A 24,884-nucleotide genomic window follows, 5' to 3' on the forward strand; every position below is an offset into this window, starting at 1 on the left:
GCCAAAAATCATATGAGAAAATGTTAGACTATAGTCTAAAATTTTGTAAACATTTGATGTTAGTCTTGTTTTTTTATTTTAAATAATTTTCAAGGATTATAATTGTATGATATTTAAAATATGGACAAAAAAATATCGTAAATAACCACTATAATAAACATAATTAGGTTTCTTAGCTATAATTTGCATATTTACGGGTTGTAGCTATAGTTTAAACTGCTTCATTTGTATAATTCGCGGATAATTGAGTTATTTTTGTATAAACTCGAAATAACGAGTTTATACAAAGACAAAAATATAAACTTTCAACAGTTATAATTATATTAACTAAGTGGACGGGGACGAGGGTAAGGAGAGGTAAGTGGGTTAAAGGAGCGTCTAGACTGAGAATAGGTTCTTGGAACATTGGGACGTTAACGGGTAAATCCATAGAACTGGTTAAGATTCTAAAGAAGAGGAAGATTAATATAGCCTGTGTCTAGGAGACAAAATGGGTCGGCTCTAAAGCTAAGGAGGCAGACGGGTATAAGCTTTGGTTTTCTAGTAAATCAAAGTATAGAAATGGAGTAGGCATTTTAATAGACAGTGATTTAAGGGATCAGGTGGTGGAGGTTAGGAGAGTCAATGATAGGATGATGTCGATTAAAATGGTCGTTGAAGGGATCACGTTGAACGTTATTAGTGCTTATGCGCCGCAAGCGGGCTTATACGAGGAGGATAAGAGGCGCTTTTGGGAGCAGTTGGACGAGTTAGTAGGAGGCATACCACCTAATGAGAAGCTTGTCGTGGGAGGGGATTTCAATGGGCACATCAGATCTATTTCGGGAGGGTATGATGATGTGCATGGGGGCTTTGGCTTCGGGGACAGAAATGGAGGAGGAACCGCACTGTTGGATTTCGCAAGAGCTTTCGGATTGGTGATAGCCAACTCGAGTTTCCCAAAGAAGGAAGACCACTTGGTAACCTTCCGTAGCTCAGTGGCTAAAACTCAGATAGATTTTTTACTCCTCAGGAAGGATGATAAGGGTTTGTGCAAAGACTGTAAGGTCATCCCGATCGACAACCTTACAACCCGACATAAGCTCTTAGTGATGGATTTAGGGATAAAGATGACAAGGACGAGGAGGGTCGGGGAAGAACGACCTAGGATCAGATGGGGGAGTTTGACAACGGTGAGTGCCCTCGAGATGGGAGAGAAATTGAAGGATATGGGGGCCTGGGATACTAGTGGGGATGCGAACGATATGTGGGATAGGACAGCTAGTTATATTAGGGTTGTAGCAAAGAAAGTGCTAGGAGTCTCGACAGACAGTCGTAGTCGGCATCGAGGGGACTGGTGGTGGAATAAAGAAGTGCAAGGAAAAGTGAAAGCAAAGAAGGTGGCGTATGCTAAGTTGATGGAGAGCAAGGATGAGGTGGAGAAGTGGACAAATGGAGAACTGTATAAGATAGCGAGGAAGGAGGCAAAGTCGGCGGTTGCAACGGCAAAAATAGCAGCTTTTGAAAATTATGCCGAACTGGAAGAGAAAGGTGGGGACAGAAAATTATTCAGGCTAGCCAGGGCTCGGGAGAGAAGGGCACGCGATGTGGATCAAGTGAAGTGCATTAAAGACGAAGACGGAAAAGTATTGGTAGAGGAGACCCTTATCAAACAAAGATGGCAGTCATACTTCCATAAACTTTTGAATGACAAAGGAGACAGAGAAATTATGTTGGGAGATTTGGAACATACAGGAAGGAGTCACGATTTTGGGGGTTGTAGGAGTATTACGGTCGATGAGGTTAAGGATGCTGTTCGTAGGATGCGCTGGGGAAGAGCGACCGGACCTGACGAGATCCCTGGAGAATTTTGGAAGAGCGCGGGCTTAGTAGGTTTGGACTGGCTGACTAGGTTATTTAATGTCATTTTTACGACGACAACGATGCCCGTAGAATGGAGATCGAGCATCATGATCCCGCTTTACAAAAATAAAGGGGATAGCCAGAGCTGTGACAACTATAGAGGTATTAAGCTTCTAAGCCATACTATGAAAGTATGAGAAAGAGTAGTAGAGATGAGGGTGAGGAGAGGCGTGTCTATTTCAGAGAACCAGTTCGGATTTATGCCGGGACGCTCAACTACAGAAGCCATCCACCTTATGAGGAGACTAATGGAGCAATATAGGGAGAGGAAAAGAGACTTGCATATGGCGTTCATCGACTTGGAAAAGGCTTACGATAAAGTCCCACGAGAGATACTATGGAGATGTTTGGAGGCTAAAGGTGTACATGTAGCGTACATAAGGGTGATCAAGGACATGTACGAGGGTGCCAAAACCAGGGTAAGGACAATAGGAGGGGACTCAGAACACTTCCCAGTTATGATGGGGTTGCACCAAGGATCAGCTCTTAGCCCGTTCCTATTTGCCTTGGTGATGGATGTATTGACGCGACAAATTCAAGGTGAGGTGCCATGGTGTATGCTTTTTGGGAACGACATAGTCCTCATCGATGAGACTCGTAGCAGAGTTAACAATAAACTGGAAGATTGGAAACGCACCTTGGAGTCTAAGGGATTTAAGCTGAGTAGGACCAAGAGAGAGTACCTAGAGTGCAAGTTCAGTGAGACACCTCAAGAGGTTGACGCGGAAGTTAGGCTCGGGGACCAAGCCATCCAGAAGAGAAGTAGTTTTAAGTATCTTGGTTTTATCATGCAAGACAGCGGAGAGATCGACGAGGATGTCACACACCGTATTGGGGCAGGGTGGATGAAATGGAGGCTCGCCTCCGGTGTGTTATGTGACAAGAAGGTGCCACCACAACTTAAGGGCAAGTTCTACAAAGTGGTCGTTAGACCAACTATGTTGTATAGGGCGGAGTGTTGGCCAGTTAAGGTCTCCCACGTGCAAAGGATGAAGGTTGCCGAGATGAGAATGTTGAGATGGATGTGTGGGCATACCAGGAGTGACAAGATTAGAAATGAGGCTATTCGAGAAAAGGTAGGAGTGGCCTCGATGGAAGACAAGATGCGGGAAACGCGACTGAGATGGTTTGGACATGTGAAGAGGAGAGTCCTAGATGCACCAGTGCGGAGATGTGAGAGGCTGTCCATGGATTGTTTTAGAAGAGGTAGGGGTAGGCCGAAGAAATATTGGGGAGAGGTGATCATACAGGACATGGCGCATTTACGACTTACCGAGGACATGACCCTAGATAAGATGGTGTGGAGGACACACATTAGGATAGAAGACTAGTACATAATGATTTTATTCTCTCTTATTCGTAGGTGTATTAACGCACTATGATTTCTTGTACTCTGATGTATGCTATTTATGGTATTTATGTTATTATCCAATAATAATATCTACTGTTTTTGTACTTTGATTATAATATTGTTTGGAACGTTTTCGTCATCTACTTATTTATTCTAATATTCTTGTCTGACCTTTTTCTATGCTTTTATTGAGACGAGGGTCTTTCGGAAACAACCGTCCTACATTGGTAGGAGTCAGGTCTGCGTACACTCTACCCTCCCCAGACCCACGATGTGGGATTTCACTGGGTTGTTGTTGTTGTTGTTGTAATTAGCTAGCATGCATTTGCTTGTTCGCGTAATTTTAGTGACCTAAAATTGCGCAAATTAGCAGATCAAAATGTTGCAAAGCCCATAGATTGATTGGATGCCCCGAATGTAACAAGTCCAAAGAAAGGACACATAACCATTGGACCCAGTGTAACAATTAGGCCCTAGTTGAAGTAGTTGGTGGGCTTAAAATTGACCCGAGTCCAGGTTTCACTTTACTGTCATTCATTGGGCAAAACTTGAATATTTTGATTTTATTTTTCAATTTAGGATTTGGAAGGATCAATTCTGTAGTTGCCGGAGCAGCATACCGGAGAGACGACTTCCAGCTATCGAACACGGTACACTGACATTTTTGTTTCCGAAGATTATGGAAATTGCAACTTTGCAAAAGTAGTTTGTTTCCATGTCTCGGAGGTTTAGCTTATAGTTTTTGCTTCTCGGATGATCGGCGGTGTTCGTTATTAGTTATTTTTCTTACTAAACAACTTCGAACATGTTGAATGCAGAAATAGGCTAAATGTATATTGAATTCATAAGCATTTTTCGCCATTACAAGATGAGATCTGATAGTGTTAGAGAACTAATTTGTTCCTATAAGGTATTGGAATGAAAGATGTTCAATTAGAGCTAAATGCATATTGAATTTTCAAATAGCTGATCCAATTAGTTCAATGTTAGATGTAATTGTTGTTGTTGTAACCGGTTTTAATCAATTGTTTGTTATATTTTTCTTTTTAACGAAGGAATAGTGCTTGAAATTCTAAATTATATGAAAACTAGCACTACATTGTTCTGGTTCAGATTCATTAAATTTTGTAATTAGATTTGCGTTGTCTGCTAGCATTAACATATGTATATCATTGAATTTTCTTCAACCCTGTGCCTACAAAGTTTTTTAACAATCCATTCTAACTAGATAAATCAAAAATTTTCCATTCCCTTGCTAAGAGTGAAATGATGGGAATCCTTGTTTGATTTTTTTGAATATCCTCCTTCTTTGGATTAGTTCTGGGACACATATATCAAAAGCTCAGTGTGAAATTTGAGTGAGATATATCTTTCTATTTTTTCAAATTCAAAATTTTAGTAATCCCTTTATATTTGAAGCAGGAGTATCTTGTTAAGAAGAGCAAGTGCTGTTCTGTTGCTAGTGTACAGTCCATTCATCATTCAAAGCTGCGGGATTGTTCTAGTTTCTGCTTAGGTAGTGACGTTGTTGTTCTTTACATTGGCATTGCTGCTTTGCAAATTATATTGCTGTAGAAATATATGGCCCAACTAGATTGTTCTATGATTTGTTACATAGCATGAACCTCCATCCATGCTTGGACGTTCTATCAGTCTTAAAGTCTTTCAGAGCAATTGCAGTTATAAGTACTGGAGTCTTTGGGCTCCGTAGCTTTGCAACCATTGATTATACTGGAGTCCAGCTATCCTTGGCCTCACGAAGTTATTTCTCAGTTTTTATGACCATGTTTCCTAAGTTAATTGTGTGCTGTGATATAATAATGCTTGTTGGAGATTCTGCTGTGACATTCAATTTTTGTTTACTTGAGATCTGGTTGAGCTAGTTCTTTAGCAATCGGTTCCTGTAATGAAAATAATGGTGTGATTATTTGCATAAAACTAAGTGTAGTTACTATGCATACTGCTTAACCTTTTCCTGTCAATCTATAGAAGAAATATCAATCTTCTGTTTTAAGTTAAAGGGGGGCTCTGTAGGTGTGATAGGATGCATCAAGGTCACCAAGTGTGTGGATATTGTCACTCGATGTCAAAAATTTCTATTGTGATCTTGTTGGAAAGGCATACATTGAGGAATTGAGGAAGAAACTAAGGCCATGGTGGCAGAAATTGAGGATGGGCCTAATGATGAAGGTGGGATGTTCACTCGACCCGGAAAACTGAGTGATCAACTTCCACAGCCTTATGCTAATGAAGTAGCTGCCGGCTTTGATAATGGAGGAGCCTATCCTCCTGATCTATGTTTTATGACTTAAGTAATCTATAGAAAGAAGTATTTCAATTTCCCTCTCTTAGTGAATATTGGACCAGATCAAGTTAGTTTCAGTTTTAGATGACCGAACAAATCAACAAGAAAAGAAATTGGTGTTAACTTGCATTATTAGATAAGATATATCAGACTAGAATAGCAATTTAGAATGGATAAAGAGTAAGGAAAAATGTGTGTGCTCCTTGCTTAATTTTTTAAACGTACCTTGTTAAGTATGTGGCAATGGTTTGTTGAGATTTATCTCTTCTTCGGAGTCTAAGATAGATTTTGCCAGTTTGAATTACCTATATATCAAAATATAAAGAATATAGAGTTTGGATTGATTTAATTAAATATTGACAGAGGGAGCAGATTCATGAAGGTAATTTTATTTGATTTTTGAAATTTTGTAGGTACATGGAAGATATGACACCGAAGACTAAATGATTTAAACCCTCTAATTTCTTTTGCAATATGGAGAAAGGATCATCTCTGCTATAGTAACATTACATTTAATAGTAACTCATTCCCTCGCATAAGCAATGCTGTAAGAAGAAAGAAAAAGCGATGCAAATTAAGTAATAACCATCAAAGCTTCTATATTACTAGTAATTAACTGATCTATGGATGGCGAACTCCGATTAATCTCACATCATCAACCACAGGACCACACAGGGAGCCAGAGTGATCGCTCTTCATGTGATAGTATGTGCTCAAGAACCTGACCCTGGTGCGCTCATTAATTGCTGTGAACCGAAGCTTGGCCCGTTTGAATCCTCCATTACCTGTGGATTCATAGGGGACTCGCAAAGTGATCTTTCCAGCAAATGCCTCTATAAGCATTGACCCTTGGCAGGAATTGCCCGCATCTCCAACTGAGAACATAAGGTCATACACTTTTCCCTTCTGAGTCCTCACTACTTGTGCTATTGCGCTTTCTCTTCCAGCCACAAGCTCGATGGCATGCTTGCCCTCTGGTACGGTGAAGTGCTCAGAATCAATGTATTTTACTGCCTTGAGAGATTCGATCATCCATCCGGGCAAAGGTGAGTGATCATCCTCAATGTTTGGAGGAATTAGAACACCCCAGCTTGTGTTGGGTAAGATATATGGACCCTCTTCAAAGTTTCCATTCTTCAACATGTTGCCTGCTTTCATTTTATGCATTAGCATTTGAAGTATTACTTTTAGACACACATAGTATAAAAGTTTCACATGGTCTCCCAACTTATATGTTCTTGGACAAGAGAGATGAGGGGAAATTACCTTTTGGTCTATGTGGGGTTTTCAGAGCCTTGAGAGCAATGAAATCAATGAGTGGGCCACAAGCTGGGTCCTTCTCAACTGCTGGATTGTGTAACATGATTTCAATCTCATTGGCTTGGGCTAAGAAACCCCATGAATAGGAGTCCCAACCATCACTACTATACATAGTCTGCATAGGAAGCACTCCCCAGTCATTAGGCTCAGTATTAGGCGACACCGACACGTTGAGTTTCTCGTCTTGCGCACAAGTCCTAGCAAAGTTGAAAGACAGAGAGTAGAAAGTCCCACTAGTGACATTCGCGACTCTGATCTTGATGGAGGCGTCTTCCCCAAGCCTAACAGCAAAAGCTCCTTCAGGCACTGGAAGCAACATATCACCTTGTGTTTGTCCTGCTTTAATATATTCTACATAGCCTGATATTTCCCAGTGGGGTATTGCGTGTGGGTCTGTCACTTTTGTGCCCTTCATTTGTGATGCTTTTGGACCTTGCTCGAAGTTGCCATTAGGCAATAATCCTGATCAACCACAAGGTAGAAAAGTTACATATATATAAACAATTATTTATTTCAAGTTATTAATCTTTGCCATTGGATGATCACATCACATGTTTTGTTTCAGTAATCACGTGAATAAAGTAAGACCAGCGTATTAAGTACTTTTGTTTTTCTCATTTTTGTGCCTTAATAACTTCATGTAACATGGCTTGCATGAGGAATAAAACCAAAATTAGTAAAGCTTACCAGCTGTGTTTTCCGGTTTGGACCACCATATATACTCCACTATTTTATTAGAAAAAACAAAAGTGGGGTAGAGAATATGATGTGGCAACTTGGTGTCGGGAGATCGGTGGCAACTGGCAAGGCTGGATCTTCCAATTAAATATGTGAGGTGACACTTGGTAAAAAAATCAATTGGGTAATTACGCATTCAGGATGTAATTTAGGAAATTGTTGAGTGACATTTATACTTTATGGGAAATTGAATTGATTGTTCTATTTCATTTCTAGGAAAAATGGAGAGGATATATATGTAATTCTATAAAATGTTTATTAATTATTAGTGTGACAAAAGACTGGTACTAAAAATTACCTTGATGTGGGGCTGGCAACCGCTATATATGGATTCATGCCCTTTTTCTTTTTACAAACTTTTAAGAAATCATAAACAATTACAAACTTGTTTTCATATTCAAAAAGGAATTAATTGTAAGGGTAAAATAGAAAATTAAGGGGGGCAAACTTACTTTTTGAAAGTGTAAATTGACAAATATTTTGGAACAACTATTTATAGTAACGTAGACAACTAATATAGGATGGAGAAATACTATTTACTTGTGGATAAATTGGTAAAATTACTTTTGAAAGTATAAGTTGGCAAGTAATTTTACATAGCAATTTATAAATATGATGGATAATTAATATGAAACGAAAGGAGTGCTGCTTACTTGTGGATAAGTTGGTAAAATACTTCTTGCTTTTTAATGCTGAGTGGATTTTTTTAATTCTCAAGCTAAAACTACAATTTATAACATAAATGGAGTGAATATTTTATAAAGACGGAAATAATATATTATTCCGATTCCCAATACTGAAGCAGTTATTGCCCCAATCGTCTTTAAGCAAACAGCTGAAATTTGTTCATGAAAACAATACCCAAAATCTCGTATGAAGATATAACCCCTGCATCTATCTTATCTTGCTAGCATTAATTGCCTTCTAAGTAGGACGGTCCATGATTATTTTATTTAATTTCACCACACCCATCATAGTATTCTTTTCTTCTTTTGACAAATTTTTCCATCTTCTTTCCTCTTTATCTGTCTGTTTGGCTGTGTGCGATATTCAATCATAGATCTTCTAGGAAGCAGCTCAAAAATGAAGAAAACTATGTTCAAATATATATATGTCACTCATTTACACAGTAAATCATAAGAAGTTGATTCAGAATTGCATCGACGATTTGTTCTGAATGAATGGCTGGAGATCTTTTCTTTGTATATATGTATCTATCATTGCTACAGAACTTAGCTCACAGCTAAAGTTTAGCAGACACAAAATTAGAATTCCAGATGTCCAAACGACTAAAAAGCGAGTAAATGCAGAATTGCATGTCACAAATACGTTAAACACAGAGTGACACGAGATTCAAAAAAAGAAAACACTAAAATATCATACATGACAACTAAAGTTGCAACGTAAAGAAAGAGATTACACAGCTTATATATAACGGTTTTTTTTCCTATTTGCACAATATAATTTCATGTTAAGTAAAAATAGTAAAAAACATACCGTCTTGTACAGATAAAGCGACATTTATGGTGGCAAAGAGCAGCACTATATTCATTATTGCCATTTTCTTCATTTTCATATACTGAGAAAGAAAGAGAGAGAGATATGATAGTTTGACGAAAATTCACAAATGCTCGACTGGCTTTATGAATTTGTGTTGGTAAAAATACCCCTTAGATTGAAGGAATTTACGGTGACTGCCACCAGCATGTTGCTCTTTCGTAGCTGGTCCAAGGAAGTAAGAGATTGCACGTGCACTTCCATGCTGAGGAACAAAGCCAATAAAGTAAAACATAAATTAATTAAATAGAACTAATCAATATCCTTAGTAATCGCAAAATGTCGGAATATATAATGTCTTGCTTCATTTTTAAAAGGAATATTATGAAGGTATAAAGGTTTCTGAGGTCAATTAATAGTTTAAAAGTATAAAATTCTTTTATTTAACCAAAAAATATGTCCAATAATGTTTGATTTAAGCTGAAAGCAATCTAGGGAGATAATTTTGTGTTCAAGCATCTGGCACGTTTAATGACAGCCATGATTTGATCTTAGGCAAATGGAATATCTTGAATTAAGAGCTACTAATATTATTGTTGCGTGCTTATATTGAATTTCCATTATTATCTTTTAATTAATTTACCTTGTAATTGGAATTAGAGTCAAGGAAGGTCTTATCTGATGGTCAACCAGAGGGTAGCTAGCCTTGACATTTTCATTATGATCCTTTTGCATATTTCATATATCAATAAAAGATTGAAAAATTACGCACTGTGTTTTTCTGGAGAAAATATTTAGGCCACGTATTAACATATTAATCCCTTAACGGACATACTGCGTTTCACTTGATTTTCATGGCAAATATATAATCCATGTATATACCCCCTATTTTATCTTATTTTAATTGCAAATTTAGTTGACACCATAAAGTTTTGGCATCTTATGTTTCTCCTGCGAGTGGGCAAAGACGAATACAAAATTTTTAATCTATGATACGTAAATAGATTAATATATAACTTATAAGTACTAAATTATTTTATATATATATAAATACCGAGTTTAAGTTAAAATCAAGTTCTGCCAACCCGCTTGCATGCATTTCTTCTTCTTCTTTTTGGAAAAAGAATTAAGAAAATAATCTACCATTCCTACTTATCATTAATTTGAATAAAATTACAAAATATTCTTGTGTTTTATTTACAAATCTCCTGTAAAAAAGTTAATTATATAATTAAAATACATTGTAATAGCAAAATGAAATTTTCCAAAAGAAGTTGACGCATAAGAAATGTATACAAAGAACCTCAAAGATGGCACCCTAGCTTAGGCTTTGAGCACATGGCTTGTGGCAGCTGGATATAATATAATGTTTGGTTTGGTTCATTAATTAGAAAGGTAGTTGCAAAGATCTCAAGCAGATGAGGACACTAATATCCTCGTAGATATACTGTATATGATACAAATAATTTAATAATGATATCAAAACTGATCATACTATATATATTACAGAAATTTAATTTCATCAAAGTTCTTCTTTTATTTTATCCTCAATTTATTTTTTTAAAAATAACTGTACATAATGGACGTGTTTAGTGGAGAAGGAAGGAACGTGAACAAGAGAAATCGGGAATAGGAGAGGAAGATCTGATATTGAGGCAATCCCATGTGCACCCTCCGGATTCAATTTTGAGGATTTTCTTCTCTTCTTCTTTTTTTCTTTTCGAATCTACTAATAGTCGGAAAATGAGAGAGGAGATTATAGATGAGAACTGTATCATCGTATTTCATATTACTCTTTATATTTTATTTCTATTTTATTCCATGGGCTAAAATGTCACCTTTATATATATATATATATGATTTTTGCAAGCAAATATTAGAATGAATTTTAAAGAAAGAAACATATAGTCAGTGAGAATTCAACTCTAATTTATTTGTGATAGATGGTCCTTGAGTTCAGTGGGTGAATGGTCCTTTGGTTTCGTAATATGATTTTATGCAACCATCACATCATAAATTACCCTTTAAGTTGAGTTAGATACAAATTACAATGATCAATTCTTCATATCAAAAGTAAATTTATTTCAAAATTTTAATTTATGATGCTCCATCTTATAATTTTTTCTTTTCATATATCTAGTCTTGATATGCCGAAGAATATTGATTTTCATGAGTCTAATAAATATTTTAAAACCCTTTCTATCATTTTGAACGATCCTCAGGCTAACTTTTTTAATTTGAATTAAGTTGAAGGCCCATTTCAAAAAAGGGCCAACCATCCCCTCCCCCCTCCCTCCTTCCTCCTCTTCCAATGTTGTTATAACATGATTAGCGTCCAATTAGTGATTTCAGTTATCTTTATATGTTTGTTTGTCTCTCCCTCAGGATTGACACATTATTTGTGTTGTGGTCAGCAATAATCGAAAAGTGTTTAATTGTCAAGACATGTGCAATTGATAATCACAAAGGAGTAAGGTGGCGGATAGAGTGCCCAAGGGGTGTTCTATTAATCAAATGATATGAATTTGAGAATAATATAATGATTAAAGATATAATTGTTTTTTAATTTTTTTAATTTTTTTTTCGATGGAGGATATTTTTGTATATAAATATTATTATTTTTTATAAATTATGCAACACATGTTATTTTTAATAAATCAAACCAAACAATGCATTAGAAATAACATTAGAAATAACATCAGCATAGCTAATTCAAGAATAACTAATACAAATATTACTAATGTCAGCATTATTAATATACCATATTCAACACTATTTTATACACCTTAGACCCAACCATATGACTTCTAAATGATTTCGCTCATTTATTCAAAACTGAGTTACCTTATACTTGTGTTGATCGATGAAATATAGAATTAGGTAGGGGCGAAGCTAGAGTATGACTTACAAGTTTGACTGAATGCAATAGCTTTGAGCTAAATCTATATTTTTCTTAAAAGTTTCATTGAATATATATAATTTATTAATTTAAAACCAATTACTTAATTAAGAAAAAAATTGAACTCATAAATTCAAATTATTGCTCCATCTCTCTAATAACAGGTATCCTATGAAGCTAACCCGAAGCACCGTGATTATTAAAAAAGTAAGTAAGGTGGGCATAGATGTGTAGTATGTAAGCAATTTTCCACCTTTAGCAAGTATGATAGGAGTTAGAAGTGTGTCATTTAGGGCATTTTGCAAGAAATTCAGAGATGAAACGTTATTCTATTTTGTCTATTAATTCAAACAAAAGAAGCACCTTAAATTAGGACAATATTGTTGAAGTCAAGGCGCAGAAAACCCGTAACTACAGGATCAATATTCGTTGCCTCTATTCATGTAAAATAAGATCTTAGGATATCAATTTCGGATGTTAACGGGGAATAACGTAATATCTATATGAGAGTATACATAATTTGAAACGTGAACATCTATATAAAAGTATCCGTTATATAGGAATTTTACCTTTTTATATTTAGTAAGTTTTTGACTAAATACTCTCATGATACTCCCTTACAGGATTAACTTAAATACTCTCATGATACTCCCTTACAGGAATAACAACATACATGCTTAAGATAACAAGATTCAACTGATATTTTTGATATGTCATGCACCCATTTAGTTGAGTCATTTGATTCAATAGTCTTCTGTATATAAGGGCCCGTTTGGACATGCGATATGAAATCATGATATTCAATCAAATCATATGATGTTGAAGTTTTGTTTAGACATGCAACACTTAAGTTGCATTTTTTTTTTCATAAACATGAAAAATCCTACAAGTTGTGAAGAGTACTAACAAAATTTCTTCAATTTTTTCATAATGATACCCAATGAACAAATCATAGTTTGTAAAGATATTAGAATATTGTAAGGCGCCAAATCTATAAATCGCATATCTCCATGTTACTCTTATAAATAAATATTTGTGATTACAAGCTTTCAAATACAAACGATTTTATAAAAATTCTTGAGTCAAAAATAGTGATAGCTAGTTATTCTTCAATATTATCCTTTTAGATGGTACAAACAATCTTATCACGCTGATTATGAGTCTTTTTTGCTAAAATTAAAAATGATGAATCTTTTTTTATGTTCAAAATATAAACTTGTAGTCAAATTTATATTTAAATTTTTTTGAAATCATGATCCCAAATTACATAATGCTGATTTAAAATCATGATTTTATATTGGTTATCCAAATGCAAGCTTAAATTATGTGTCCCAACAAATGTAGGACATAAAATGAAACTGATGGAGTACATTTATGAAGAGTTAGTCGCCACCCTATTACTCATAATTGGGCTTTACGAAGTCGCGGGAAGGATGTCCTGGAAAGCGGCCCAAATAATAAATCAAGTTTTGAGATCTACAATAGCCCAATATAGTCCCAAATATGCAACCAAAACATACTGGCAACTGCAATACTAAAGTTTGTAGTAGAATCCCAAAAACATGTTGGTAAACGTTTTCAAAGAGCACTATATATGATATATCTTATCAGGAAACAACAAATGCATTATTTGAAATATAGGCAATAAAATATTGGGATAATTACGCCACATGGCCATTCGGTAAAAATTACTATCAAAAAAATGGTCATTTACTGTATAGACATGTATAGTCATTGTATATTTCATGTATAGTCAAACTATGTTCAATTTTTTGAGTGTATCATAATGTATATTCAGTGTATAGCTTATGTATAAGCAATGTAACTAAAATATGGCTATATGTACGATATAGTTGATGTGTTTGACAATGATGGATGGTGGATCGGATTTATTTCCTGAAGACATGGAGAAAATTACAACTGGGGATAATGTTGTATATCCTCCTCAACTCTTGAGGTTTCATCAAGAATGGAGTAAGGGAAAGTGGATTTCTTCTAACTGAAGCATATACAAATTATTCAAATTCAACTTTCAGAGGATTTACATGGTCTGTCATTAGCTTTCTTTGTCAAAATTCTGTTATCTTCGCTTTTGGTTAAAATGGCCTGTAATGTCATGTATTATATTCTATTTATTTTTTGGATATATTTTTTTCACATGATATATATGCGCAAAGAAAAAAAAATGTAATTGTGACTCCGTGTATATACAAAGGTACATAACGTATTTCATCCAAAAGATTTTCAATGTCTTTGCATTACAATTACAAAAATGTTAGCTCTTGAAAGGTGTGAAGGTTTCTTCCTGTTAATTTACACGAATGATCAATTATACAACTTGAAAATTTCAAAAAGATGATTTACAAGAATAACTGTCAAATGGACGAATTAGATTAAATTTGGGTGGATCAAAATGTATTGAGTTGATAAATGAACGGGTTATTTATCTGCTCAAAAAATTACTTGGGCTTAAATTAGCTAATATGCAGGTCAAAACTCAACCCACCCAATTCTTAATAAGTTTTAATTAATTTGTTTGTTATTTTATATTTTTTGAGTATCTAATAAAATTATTATTTTTCTTTATTATGGCTATTAACCAGTGTTTTAAAAGACTATGTTGGGACTCGCCCTGGGACGGGGCTCTAGCAAAACGCCCCAAGACTCAAGTGTGAGACTTAGTTATGTAAGACTTACGCCCTAAGCGCCCGACTGTACGCTTTAAGCACGCCCAACGACCAACGCTCAGAGCTCGCCTAACAGATCTTGCACAAATTATGTGTTAAAATCTTTAGTTAACATTGTTAACCCTCATAATTCTTGAATAAAATGAATGATACTTAATAATTTTTAATCTATAGAGATAAGAAGACCGAGAGTAACTCAAATAACAAGTTGTAGTATCACATATTTACTATTTGGTAACACTATGAAGGTGATTATATATTATGTAACATTTTAAAAAAAAATACGTAGCGAAGTTATACCTTTTCACTTATCATTGGTCTTCTTTATTTTGTCATATGTCTCAAAAGTATCATATTTTATTTAGCTATTTAATAGTAATTTTATTTTTATTCATGATGGAGTGATGTTTTTATTATAATACTAGTAAGTTTTATTGATTATTTTCTTGTAGCTGATTCTTTTATTATTAAAAAGTTAAGATATTAGATTCTTTAAACTTGTATAATCATGTTAGAAGTTTTATTTTCTATGAGTTTCCTAAATCATATTTGTAATTATTTCAAACTATTCATGTATTTTTATAATTTTGCATTATTATATTATTATATCATATTGCAAATTAAAAATTTAAAGATCCATAAGGCTTAAACCCCACGTCTCGAGGCTTACGCCTCACCCTATATTAAGTAAAACGTCTCGCCTCAGGCCCCCACCTTTTAAAACACTGCTATTAACATATCAATTTATTTTTTTTAAAAATGTCTTTTCGAAAATATTTTGACAAGATCTCTCATAAATCAATTTGAATTAAATATCAACCCATAAATTTTGATGGGCTGAAATGGACTGAGCTAATAAATAAATGGATCAATAATCAGCTCAAACTTAAGCAAACCATGATTGGGATACTTGCCAATATGTAAAGGCAACAAAAAAGAATTTCAACAAAAATGGTTGTATGTATATGTAGTGTATCAATATTGTTAAATAATATATATCATGTATATATAATGTATAACTATGTATCAAAGATATATATACATCTAGGTTGCTTATACAATATTTATACATTGCAAACTGTTTTTGTACTCAATATTGATCATTTCAAATCTCCTCTATTGATCATTTCAAATTTTAGATATGAGCGTCTTTCGATATTTTGAGTCTTTTGATATATTATTCGATCGTCTTCTCCTCCTTTCTTTTGAAGTTCAATGTCGGAAATCGTATTCTCAGCCTAGCTAAAGCGAGGCAGCACTATTCGCTTGAAGTAAAGTGTCCCTTGCTTGTGATAATTCGCGTTTCCGGCACGTCAAATTTTAAAATCAATTTTTAAAGAAGCTTTAATAGCCAATGGAGTCTTTCAATCCCGATCAATTTAAAATCTCTTCTAAACGATCTCAATTTTTAGATATGAGTTCCTCTCAATGTTTTAAGTCTTTTGATATACATTATTCATTAGAACGATTTGCATCACGCCAAGCTTTAAAATGAAGCTTTAAAAAAGTTTAATAGTTGAACATAGAGTGTAGAGCTTCTTTTCACGTTTCCAATCACAAAAAAGAAGGAAAATAGTGGATTATTTTGGGTAAGAAGTTTTAATCTGAATATTTTATTTAATTTTTCATTATGATTTCATGAGCAAGTTAGATTAGGGCCCCCTATTGCAAAGTTGTTGAGGAAAGTGAAACAAATAAGGCAAAACATTCGAATGTTTGCATAAAATGTCTTTTATAATTTCTTAAACCAAAAACCGCGTATTAATCACGTATGGAAGTAAAATAAACCAAACCGTAATTCCAATTCCTAGTCATACAAGGAAACCCAAAGAAAAACTGAGAGTGAAAACAAATTCCTATTCCTAGTCACTTAAGGAAAACCATTTTTTTCTCCCTATAAATTCATTAGTAACGCCTCATTAGTTTTTCACTTTCAATTCATCATTCAACTAAATAAATCAATCTTTTTTTTTTCTCTCTCTATCAAGTCACAATTATGGCACCCAATTTTGAGGAATATCGTTCAGAAAGCTTGATAGACAACATAAAGGCAAGAATTAATAAAATGGCATTCAGGAAACAGGACACAACAAAATTGTTTCAAAGGGGTGATCAAGTTGAAGTTGCAAGTCAAGAATGGGGATATATTGGTGCTTATTACACCGCCACTATCGTTTCTTTGATTGGAAATTCTCACTATAGAGTCCAATATACGAATTTGGTGAACGACGATAAGTCTGATTTACTAGAGGAAATTGTCACGGCTTCTGAAATCCGTCCCATGCCACCTAAACAACATGAGACATTATTAATACCAGAAGATATTCGTATGTACGATATAGTTGATGTGTTTGACAATGATGGATGGTGGATCGGTTTTATTTCTGGAAGACATGAAGAAAATTACTATGTTTATTTCCCTACAACTGGGGATAATGTTGCATATCCTCCTCAACTCTTGAGGTTTCATCAAGAATGGAGTAAGGGCAAGTGGATTTCTTCCAACTAAAGTAAAGGTTTAATGGGACTTAGATTGTACTGATTTTGGTTTCAAGAAATTATTATAGTGAGTGAGTATTAATCTAGTCAAGTATATTTTATTAGGTTCTTGATCGTTAACTTGTACGTTTTTATGTAGTGGAATACATGAAATTGTCAATTAGTTTATGATATATTGAAAATTTGTAATTTTTTAATTATTAGCAGAGTTACCATCTTAGTTATCAACCAATTTTTGAGTTAATATCTCAAAAGGTCAATCAATTTTGAGATTTATCCAGCAAAATCATTGAACTTTGTTTCGTATCAAGCCGACTTTGAGATAATGTTTTATTCATATAAAAATGAGCGGTTTCATACATAAATTTGTCGTTTATCTTGAATTTGATACTTTTCTATAATGAAATAGTAATTTTGAGCCAGTTTGTTTATTATTTTAATCATGAAAAATCCTACTTAAAAATGGTTTCGTTACAGTTTTGTTTGCTAATTTTTCTATAATTTAGTTGAAGCAAACTTGTAGAACTTCAGCAGAGTAAAACATTGTACATCGGTCTATTTTAAACCATACCTCTCGCATTCGAGCCTTGTGAATAAAAAAAATCTTATTTGTAGGGCTCTCCCCCAGAAGCCTCAATACGAATACCGAATACCAAAAAATATATATGCAAAATAAGAGACGCTTTCTCATTAAAAGATGACTCATTATTGAGAACACAAGATGTGATCAGACGAGGAACTAACTTTACTGATAGATGGGGGAAGCATCAAATACTATGCAAACCTTTAAAATCTAGGCAATGATGTTTCAAAAATATTTTCACATTAACATCCGTCAAAGGATATTTTTTTTCCCCTTTTGTGCATGAGTCCATTTTAGGCCGAAATTCTGTCTTAGAGGCATTCAGTCTGCGCTGCAAAGACAAAAAATATCCATATATGCTAATGATTCAAAATTATTGAAGATCATTCAACTATCAAACACTTTACATTCTCAACCCAACATTTGCTTACAATTGTAAAATACTTCTATAAAGTCCATCCTTTAATATAGTAGAGTTCTAAATAGACCTACATTTTGTAGTATTATACACTCTACATGTATGGATACATACCACTTGTACCAACTCAAGATTCAATACACACTAGAGCCATGGAAATTTTGATATATTTTTTTATCCTAACTTTCATTGCTCAGTTTATACAAGACTCAATACCTGTTTTATTTCTACATAGGTCACATTGTCCCCAATTTTAAACCCCTAAAATGTTATTTCCCCCTTCACACAGATTCTTTACCTGCAGTTGGGTGAATAACCTGCAAATAGGTATCATTAGCATCCATCAACAATTAAGACTTAATCAACATAATTAGAAGTAATGTGCTCAAAGTAATAAGATCATATTGGTTACAATTAATTATATTTTAAAAATATTGGCTGTGCATCGCGCATGTTGTAATACTAGTACAAGTAATTATGAAAATCAATGTGAAGGGGTACCTGTGGCTGTGGGCGCTTATCCTCAGAAGAGTTGACAGTCCGGACCTTCATCTCTCCTCTGCTGGTTGTAAGTTCATCCAAAATCTCAGCATCACAAATTTCTATCTCGCCTTCAGTTCTAGAAAGAGTTGCCTCAGTTTCCTGATCACATTATTTGACAGTTTCATTAGCTAAGTGCGTTGGGGACTTGACAAATGAAAATCTAAAAAAGTAAATGGACTTAAAAAATGACAACTTTTAGATTACCCTGAAAGAGAAGCTAAGTTCACGTTGTGGAGAACCAGCTATTTCCTCATATTCAGCTGCATCAAGCTCTTGCAAATCACTAGGGTGTAACAACTTGGGAAGCAAATGTTGCCTTATGCTTATGAGGAGAAAAAAGGGCAAGGGGAAGAGAATGCCAGCTATAGGAATCCAAGTAACTCCAAAGACAACAAGTAAGTACACAAATTGGAATATTGTGAAAATTACAATGTATCTGAATGGTACTGATTCCACAAAAGATGCATGAACCCCTTCAAGGACCCTGCCGTAATGATCACTCTGGTTAGTTGAACAAGCCACAAGATATTGCTATATATGTAAAAAGTCAACAAGCATGTGATTGTGTTTGTGTGTATTAATTTGAAATCAAATTTGTGTCGAGGTGCCCTTTGGGTTAAAGTCCAAGGGGACAAAAACATGAAGCTCAAATAGTTTGATCAGAGAGGACAATACCTTAGACAATTGAGGTTAAATCGTTAGAAGAAGTTCCTTATTATTTGTAAATGCTAGTCAAAGGGAGTAAGACTTGATGATCTATTTACTTAATTACTTCAATGATCATATGGCACAAATGAACTTACTTAAATCTCCTGCCAGGGGCAATGAATAGAAGCAGTATTCTTTCCCACAGTTGATTTCCAGGAAGGCTGTCAATAGCCATGTAGGCAAAATATCCCCAAAGAACTGAGGTTGGTATCTTTTTTATCACTGGCATAGCACCTACTGATGCTGCTACTAGTAGTGACTGCAATAGATTGCTGATTCTTTGTTCATTTACTCGAACGGGCAAGTAAGCATCAATGTGCTTCTCAGGATCAAATATACCATTAGACTTTTCGCCATTTGCATTTTCACTTTCATGTTTCATTATTGCCTCTTTCAAGTGTTCCAACTCTTTAACTACTGAACTCTGCATAGCCAAGAAAGATTGGTTTTATAAAGCTCAATATAACTCTATATATCTCCATAACGACACGTAATACGTTCAGTCTCGATGGTAAAGTATTGGACAAATTAACTCAGAGTTAGGTTTATCTAACTAAAAAACAATGGTGCAATTTTGAAAGTGCTAAAGAAACTAAGGAGATGGACTTACAATAGGAGAACTATCTATCTCTATGAATACAGCTTGCATGTTGCCGTAGATTTCAGAGTTGCTAACTTTTAGCCTGATACTCTCCTTTGCACTTTCAACCATCTTCTTCCGGATAAGCTAGTTAGCAATACATAAGTGTTTAGAATTCAATGTAGCAGCAGCAGAGGCAACACAGTAATAAGTATCATAACAATCATCGACAAGTAAATTATATTTACCTGTTTCTTAAGAACTGCCAAACTTTTAGTATGCATTGGGGACTGTGGCAGGACACCATTTGAAGGAGGCAATCCAATTAAACCACATAGCAAAGTCTGTGGACAGAAGTATCAACCCACATTGGTCTTGATTGTAGAAACATCTACATACATTACTAGAAAAAGTAGAAGAAATCCACAGATAATGGATATCATACCATAAATCCCAAGAGTAAGATATCATAATGATAAGCAGAAGGATTCTTTAAATTGAAATCTTTTTGTTGTGCCATCTGTGAAGCAACACTGTGATCGAAGAAATAGAGTCCGGCTATCATAGCAGCTGGTATTATGGCAGCAAATATGTATGCTAGAGGAACCTTTCCCATATCCTGCAGTTGAGGTATGTATTAAAGTTCCAAGATTTCTCATTAACTAATTAAAGAAAGGAACCTTGAACCAATTTTTTACACCTTAATTACAGTCCAGTGATATAAAGATGTAGATTCCCAAGGAAGGGGACTATAGAGCGTTCTTGGAACTCCAGATGGAACTTTGCTTGGCACAATAAATGGGAGAGCTGACCACACGAGAACCATTAAAGGAACTCCATAGTCGGCGATGAAACTTCTAATCCAGACTGATATAATGTAAATAGAAAGTTGTGAGACATGTACTTTGATGAAGTGACAACATATTGACACCATCAAAATGTTTGGATTACAAACCTGTGCCGTACCACCATGACCTTGCTTTCCTGCTCTTTAAGGCTGTGTAGAGAAGGCCAAAGGTGAATATGATTCCAAGTAGCCCGTTCGTGTAAAGCCAGTGGAATTGATATTTCTCCAAACTTGGGTCCTCGGCTTTAGGAATGCTAAACTCGCTCACTAATCCCTAGGAAGTTGCAATACAAACCCATTCTGATCAAGTCTCTATTCTTTCAGATGTCACAAAGAGATTCAGAGGAAGAATCAGGATTTTTAGTTTATGAGTTTTGGACCACAATATTGTTTTGCTTATAGCTTGGTTCTAGCTAAGGATTATTTGTACATATCGAATGAATCTTTTAACACAAATACAGGGTTTGAACCAGAGTTACTGAGTTCTGCCGAACCCATAACTACCATTGTGGCTCTGCCCCTGCCAAGAGTTGAATTATCTTATAAAAAGAATTCTTGTTTCTGCAGCTAAAGTGTACCTTAATTGCCTCTTGAATGAAAAGCACCGCGATAAGCATGCCAAAAGTTTCCCCAGCAATCCTTGTAAATTTACTTATGATAGAGCATGCATTGAATATTGATAGAAGAAATAACATGAGAGCTATCCACACACACACCCTGCAGTAAAATTTCATCGTAGATATGAGAAATCATGACATGTTGTCTTTCAAACAGCGTTTATATGAAAATCGAACATATTCAAACATACCATCCGGCCCAAGCCAAGTAAAGGGTCTGTCCTAAATCTTCTCTCCCTTTTGCAAACTTGTACAAGTAACTGTACATAATAATAGTAGGTTCTGCAACTCCTAGTATCATAAGAGGCTGCCCCCCGATTATCGAGTGAATGATACCACAAAGTGCTGTAGAAGCTAAAGTTTCCACAGTGCTGAGGCTTCCATCTAAAATGCAAAATCAAGTTGTATAATAGGAAAACTAATGATCAGAAACGCCCTTAGAAAGCTTTCATTAAAAGTTTGAAATGTAAAAGAACCTGTTTCTCTGCTCAATTGTTCTCCAAAAGCAATCACTGGAAGAGCAGATGAGAAAAATATGTAGGTAGTTGGAGCTAATATCCTGGCATATACACACACAAGTAGCAGTTAGAATACAATCAAAAAACATATACATTTGAGATAATAGTCACAAATACATGAGCTTTTACTTTTTCGCGAGATTCACACCTATACTATCGAGATAATATCTCATATTGTCACTCAGCTATGAATTTTTCTCTCAGAAAGTTACTCAACTTTTGATTTTTAATCCATAAATCACTCAACTATGAAAATTTTACATAGACATATAAAAGAAATTGATTCATCATCTGTAACATCTATCCATCACTGGTCATTGTGCTGAATGCCCTCTAAGCCAGAGCCGTTTTCAAGTAGTGTTCGATCGATTACGTATTAATTAATATTCGATTGATTGGTCTCCTTTTACTTTCTCAATAATAAAGTCTTTCATCTTTGTATTCGTTTGCCCTCCCACGGCATATAAGCTACAAATACGTTTTTCCCCATTGCAAGTTCGCCGCCAAACATAGCAGCACCAGCTAAAAATTGTCCCGTTTTAATGCATTTACTCTTCTGTTGCTATTTCTCGAGGCAATCCTCATCAATGTAATGAAAGTGAAGGACCCACGACAATGACAAAACTTTCTGAATAATCGACTCGTTTGCCGAGCAGAGTCTCACGACAATGACAGAACGTTCCTATTTCGCATAGCCCTTTATTGGGTAAAGTGAATCATCACTCAATATATTTAATTGATTTTTTCATTAAAATTTTTTGATATGAAATTTTTATTTTGATAAAAAATTAAAAAATATCTTTAAAAACCATTTTAGAGCCTGTTTGGATGGGCTTAAAAAAAGTAACTTTTATGTATGAAGTGTTTTTAGAACTTGAAGTGCTGAAAGTTAGTTTTATAAATATGCAGTTGAATGTTTGGATAAAAGTGCTTAAATGAGGAAAATGATGTGAATTTTAGGGTTAAAAGAATAAAAAGGGTAGTTTGAGAATTTAGTTAAAATATAAGGGATATAAAAGTAATTTCCATGATCAAAGAAAATGACTTTAAGCACTTAGAAAAAAAAAGTTAGATTCCTAACTTTTCATTTTTGACTGACTTTAAGAACTTTATGACTTAAAGTTAGCATTAGGCAAACACGTCCAAACTTAAAGCCCATCCAAACGGGCTCTTAGTGATCCGATAATATATAATATTTGACTGATTAGATTAATTTAAATATTACTAATTAAATCACCGCTCAATTGACATTTGGCAGGAATATTTGACTGATTAGATTAATATATTAATTCCATGCTTTTGCATCCGTGATTAATCTATATATGTTATGACACAAATTATCAAGTAGATCACATTAGTTACTTTATTCTACCGTCTGCCACTGTATACATGATTTGCATTAATGCAAGATTGTGTTCAATCCATTGTTAATCATCTTTTTAAAATATTTAAAAAGTTCCCAGGGAAGAAAACTTATTTTTGCTACCATGTCAGATGAATAATTTCTAGAACAACTTGATGTAAAAACATATTGAACCTCGTCTCCATTTTGTATTGCTCCCTCCGTCTATTTTTACTTGTTCAATTTAGACAATTAATTATTTTTAATTTTTATTTAACCTAATTATTAATTATAGACATTTTTCAATATAATTTTCAAAACATTGAATTTATTATATTCAAATAGTGATATAATAAAATTGTCATTCTATTTATTGTTACTCATGAGATTCAATCTGTTTTTTAGTGGGTCAGATCATTAAAATGGTTTAAATAGATCTATTTTTATTTCTTAAATTTCTAATTTTAAATTAAAAAATTCATATCAACAAATTACAATGAAAGAAATCAAGATTGAGTGATTTTATAAATAAAAACTTTCATAATTAAGTGATTTTTGGATTAAAAATCAAAGTTGGGCTACTTTCTGAGAGAAAAATCATAATTGAATGATAAATTGTATATTAACTCACCAACTATCAATTGTTCTCTTGTGCTACTTGAACTATCCATGTATTAAAACAATTGAAGATGAGGCGTGTTAGATGGAGACAATTTAGTAAAGAAAAGGAAAGAACTCATAGTTGGGTGTAAAGCTCGCTAAAATACTATTTTTAACCATTAACTCTAAAAAGTTTAACTCATTTACAAAAATTGTTTAAAAACAATTAAAAAAAAATAATATTACCCTATTCCGGATCTATTATCAGTGATCCAATCCTGCTTGTAGCATGATGCTCTTCCTCGAATATCCTCTGCAATGCCTTTGAATAGAGTTCCAAAACGACTCTTCATCTCTGGTGACCCACAAAAGATATACATCGGAAAAATAAGTATTTATCAATCAAAATACAGAGAACATTGAATTTTAAAACATGGGGTTTCTTGACAGAATACATGGCATGTATCACTTACTAAGCTCTAGTTCTCTACAAGAATCTCATCACAAAATTTTAAAAAAATATTTTCTCTAAAAAAAATATAAGTTACTTCAAAACAAGAGGTTGACTTGCCTGAACACAAAAAAACAAGTTTCACAAGAGTCCCGCTAGACTAATTGTCTCCACTCCCAAAAAAACCAACACCACCACACCTTACCCCCCTCCCCTCAATTGTGTTTGTTTACAAATGTTTTTAGGACAATATTTTTTTTTACGTACTAAATATTGAAAAAAAAATACTTATTTTTGAAGAAAATATTTTGTTCCATACCAAATACACCTTAAGTGGACTATAAATGATGAGTTGAAGCCATATAAAAGAACCATTAGTTACCTGATATTTGTTTCACTTTCCCAAGAAAATGGCTTGAAATATTATGCAGGAGAAGTTTTTGTTTTTCAAGATAGACTTTTATTTGTTGCTCAAACAA

The 24,884-nt window shown here is 34.3% G+C and overlaps 3 protein-coding genes and 1 long non-coding RNA gene across 4 annotated transcripts; 2 read left to right on the plus strand and 2 right to left on the minus strand.

Moving 5' to 3' along the window:
- Positions 1-3,803: 3,803 nt before the first annotated feature.
- Positions 3,804-6,059, plus strand: LOC129896277 (uncharacterized). The gene is made up of 3 exons (XR_008767931.1): positions 3,804-3,903; positions 4,676-4,769; positions 5,972-6,059. It is a non-coding gene; the product is annotated as an uncharacterized LOC129896277 (long non-coding RNA).
- On the minus strand, positions 5,832-9,214 carry LOC129896276 (protein DUF642 L-GALACTONO-1,4-LACTONE-RESPONSIVE GENE 2-like). The gene is made up of 3 exons (XM_055972134.1): positions 9,114-9,214; positions 6,825-7,340; positions 5,832-6,706 (listed from the first exon to the last, which is right to left on the minus strand). The coding sequence occupies exons 1-3, from the start codon at positions 9,190-9,192 to the stop codon at positions 6,180-6,182; spliced, it is 1,122 nt and encodes a 373-aa protein (XP_055828109.1). The 5' UTR covers positions 9,193-9,214; the 3' UTR covers positions 5,832-6,179.
- A 7,433-nt stretch (positions 9,215-16,647) lies between these two features.
- On the plus strand, positions 16,648-17,398 carry LOC129896674 (protein AGENET DOMAIN (AGD)-CONTAINING P1-like). Its single transcript, XM_055972612.1, has one exon. It carries the CDS (start codon positions 16,696-16,698, stop codon positions 17,206-17,208), a length of 513 nt encoding a protein of 170 aa, XP_055828587.1. The 5' UTR covers positions 16,648-16,695; the 3' UTR covers positions 17,209-17,398.
- Positions 17,399-18,147: 749 nt separating this feature from the next.
- LOC129896698 (boron transporter 4-like) lies at positions 18,148-24,884 on the minus strand. The gene is made up of 14 exons (XM_055972644.1): positions 24,788-24,884; positions 24,201-24,309; positions 21,971-22,053; positions 21,686-21,878; positions 21,456-21,594; positions 20,986-21,151; positions 20,731-20,897; positions 20,476-20,649; positions 20,279-20,374; positions 20,061-20,177; positions 19,546-19,874; positions 18,947-19,226; positions 18,701-18,841; positions 18,148-18,516 (listed from the first exon to the last, which is right to left on the minus strand). The coding sequence occupies exons 2-14, from the start codon at positions 24,305-24,307 to the stop codon at positions 18,481-18,483; spliced, it is 2,028 nt and encodes a 675-aa protein (XP_055828619.1). The 5' UTR covers positions 24,308-24,309; positions 24,788-24,884; the 3' UTR covers positions 18,148-18,480.

This window comes from Solanum dulcamara, chromosome 7, assembly GCF_947179165.1.
Source record: "Solanum dulcamara chromosome 7, daSolDulc1.2, whole genome shotgun sequence".
Classification (NCBI taxonomy): domain Eukaryota; kingdom Viridiplantae; phylum Streptophyta; class Magnoliopsida; order Solanales; family Solanaceae; genus Solanum; species Solanum dulcamara.

Excerpts from the sequence above, each read along its gene's own strand:
- LOC129896276 (XM_055972134.1), bottom strand. The coding sequence starts at position 9,192 with ATGAAAATGAAGAAAATGGCAATAATGAATATAGTGCTGCTCTTTGCC. Across the intron at positions 7,341-9,113 it reads CGCTTTATCTGTACAAGACG|GATTATTGCCTAATGGCAAC; the intron begins GTATGTTTTTTA and ends GTGGTTGATCAG. Across the intron at positions 6,707-6,824 it reads AACCCCACATAGACCAAAAG|GCAACATGTTGAAGAATGGA; the intron begins GTAATTTCCCCT and ends AAATGAAAGCAG.
- LOC129896674 (XM_055972612.1), top strand. The coding sequence starts at position 16,696 with ATGGCACCCAATTTTGAGGAATATCGTTCAGAAAGCTTGATAGACAAC.
- LOC129896698 (XM_055972644.1), bottom strand. The coding sequence starts at position 24,307 with ATGAAGAGTCGTTTTGGAACTCTATTCAAAGGCATTGCAGAGGATATT. Across the intron at positions 22,054-24,200 it reads GATAATAGATCCGGAATAGG|GATATTAGCTCCAACTACCT; the intron begins GTAATATTATTT and ends TGTATATGCCAG. Across the intron at positions 19,875-20,060 it reads AGATAGATAGTTCTCCTATT|AGTTCAGTAGTTAAAGAGTT; the intron begins GTAAGTCCATCT and ends TTGGCTATGCAG.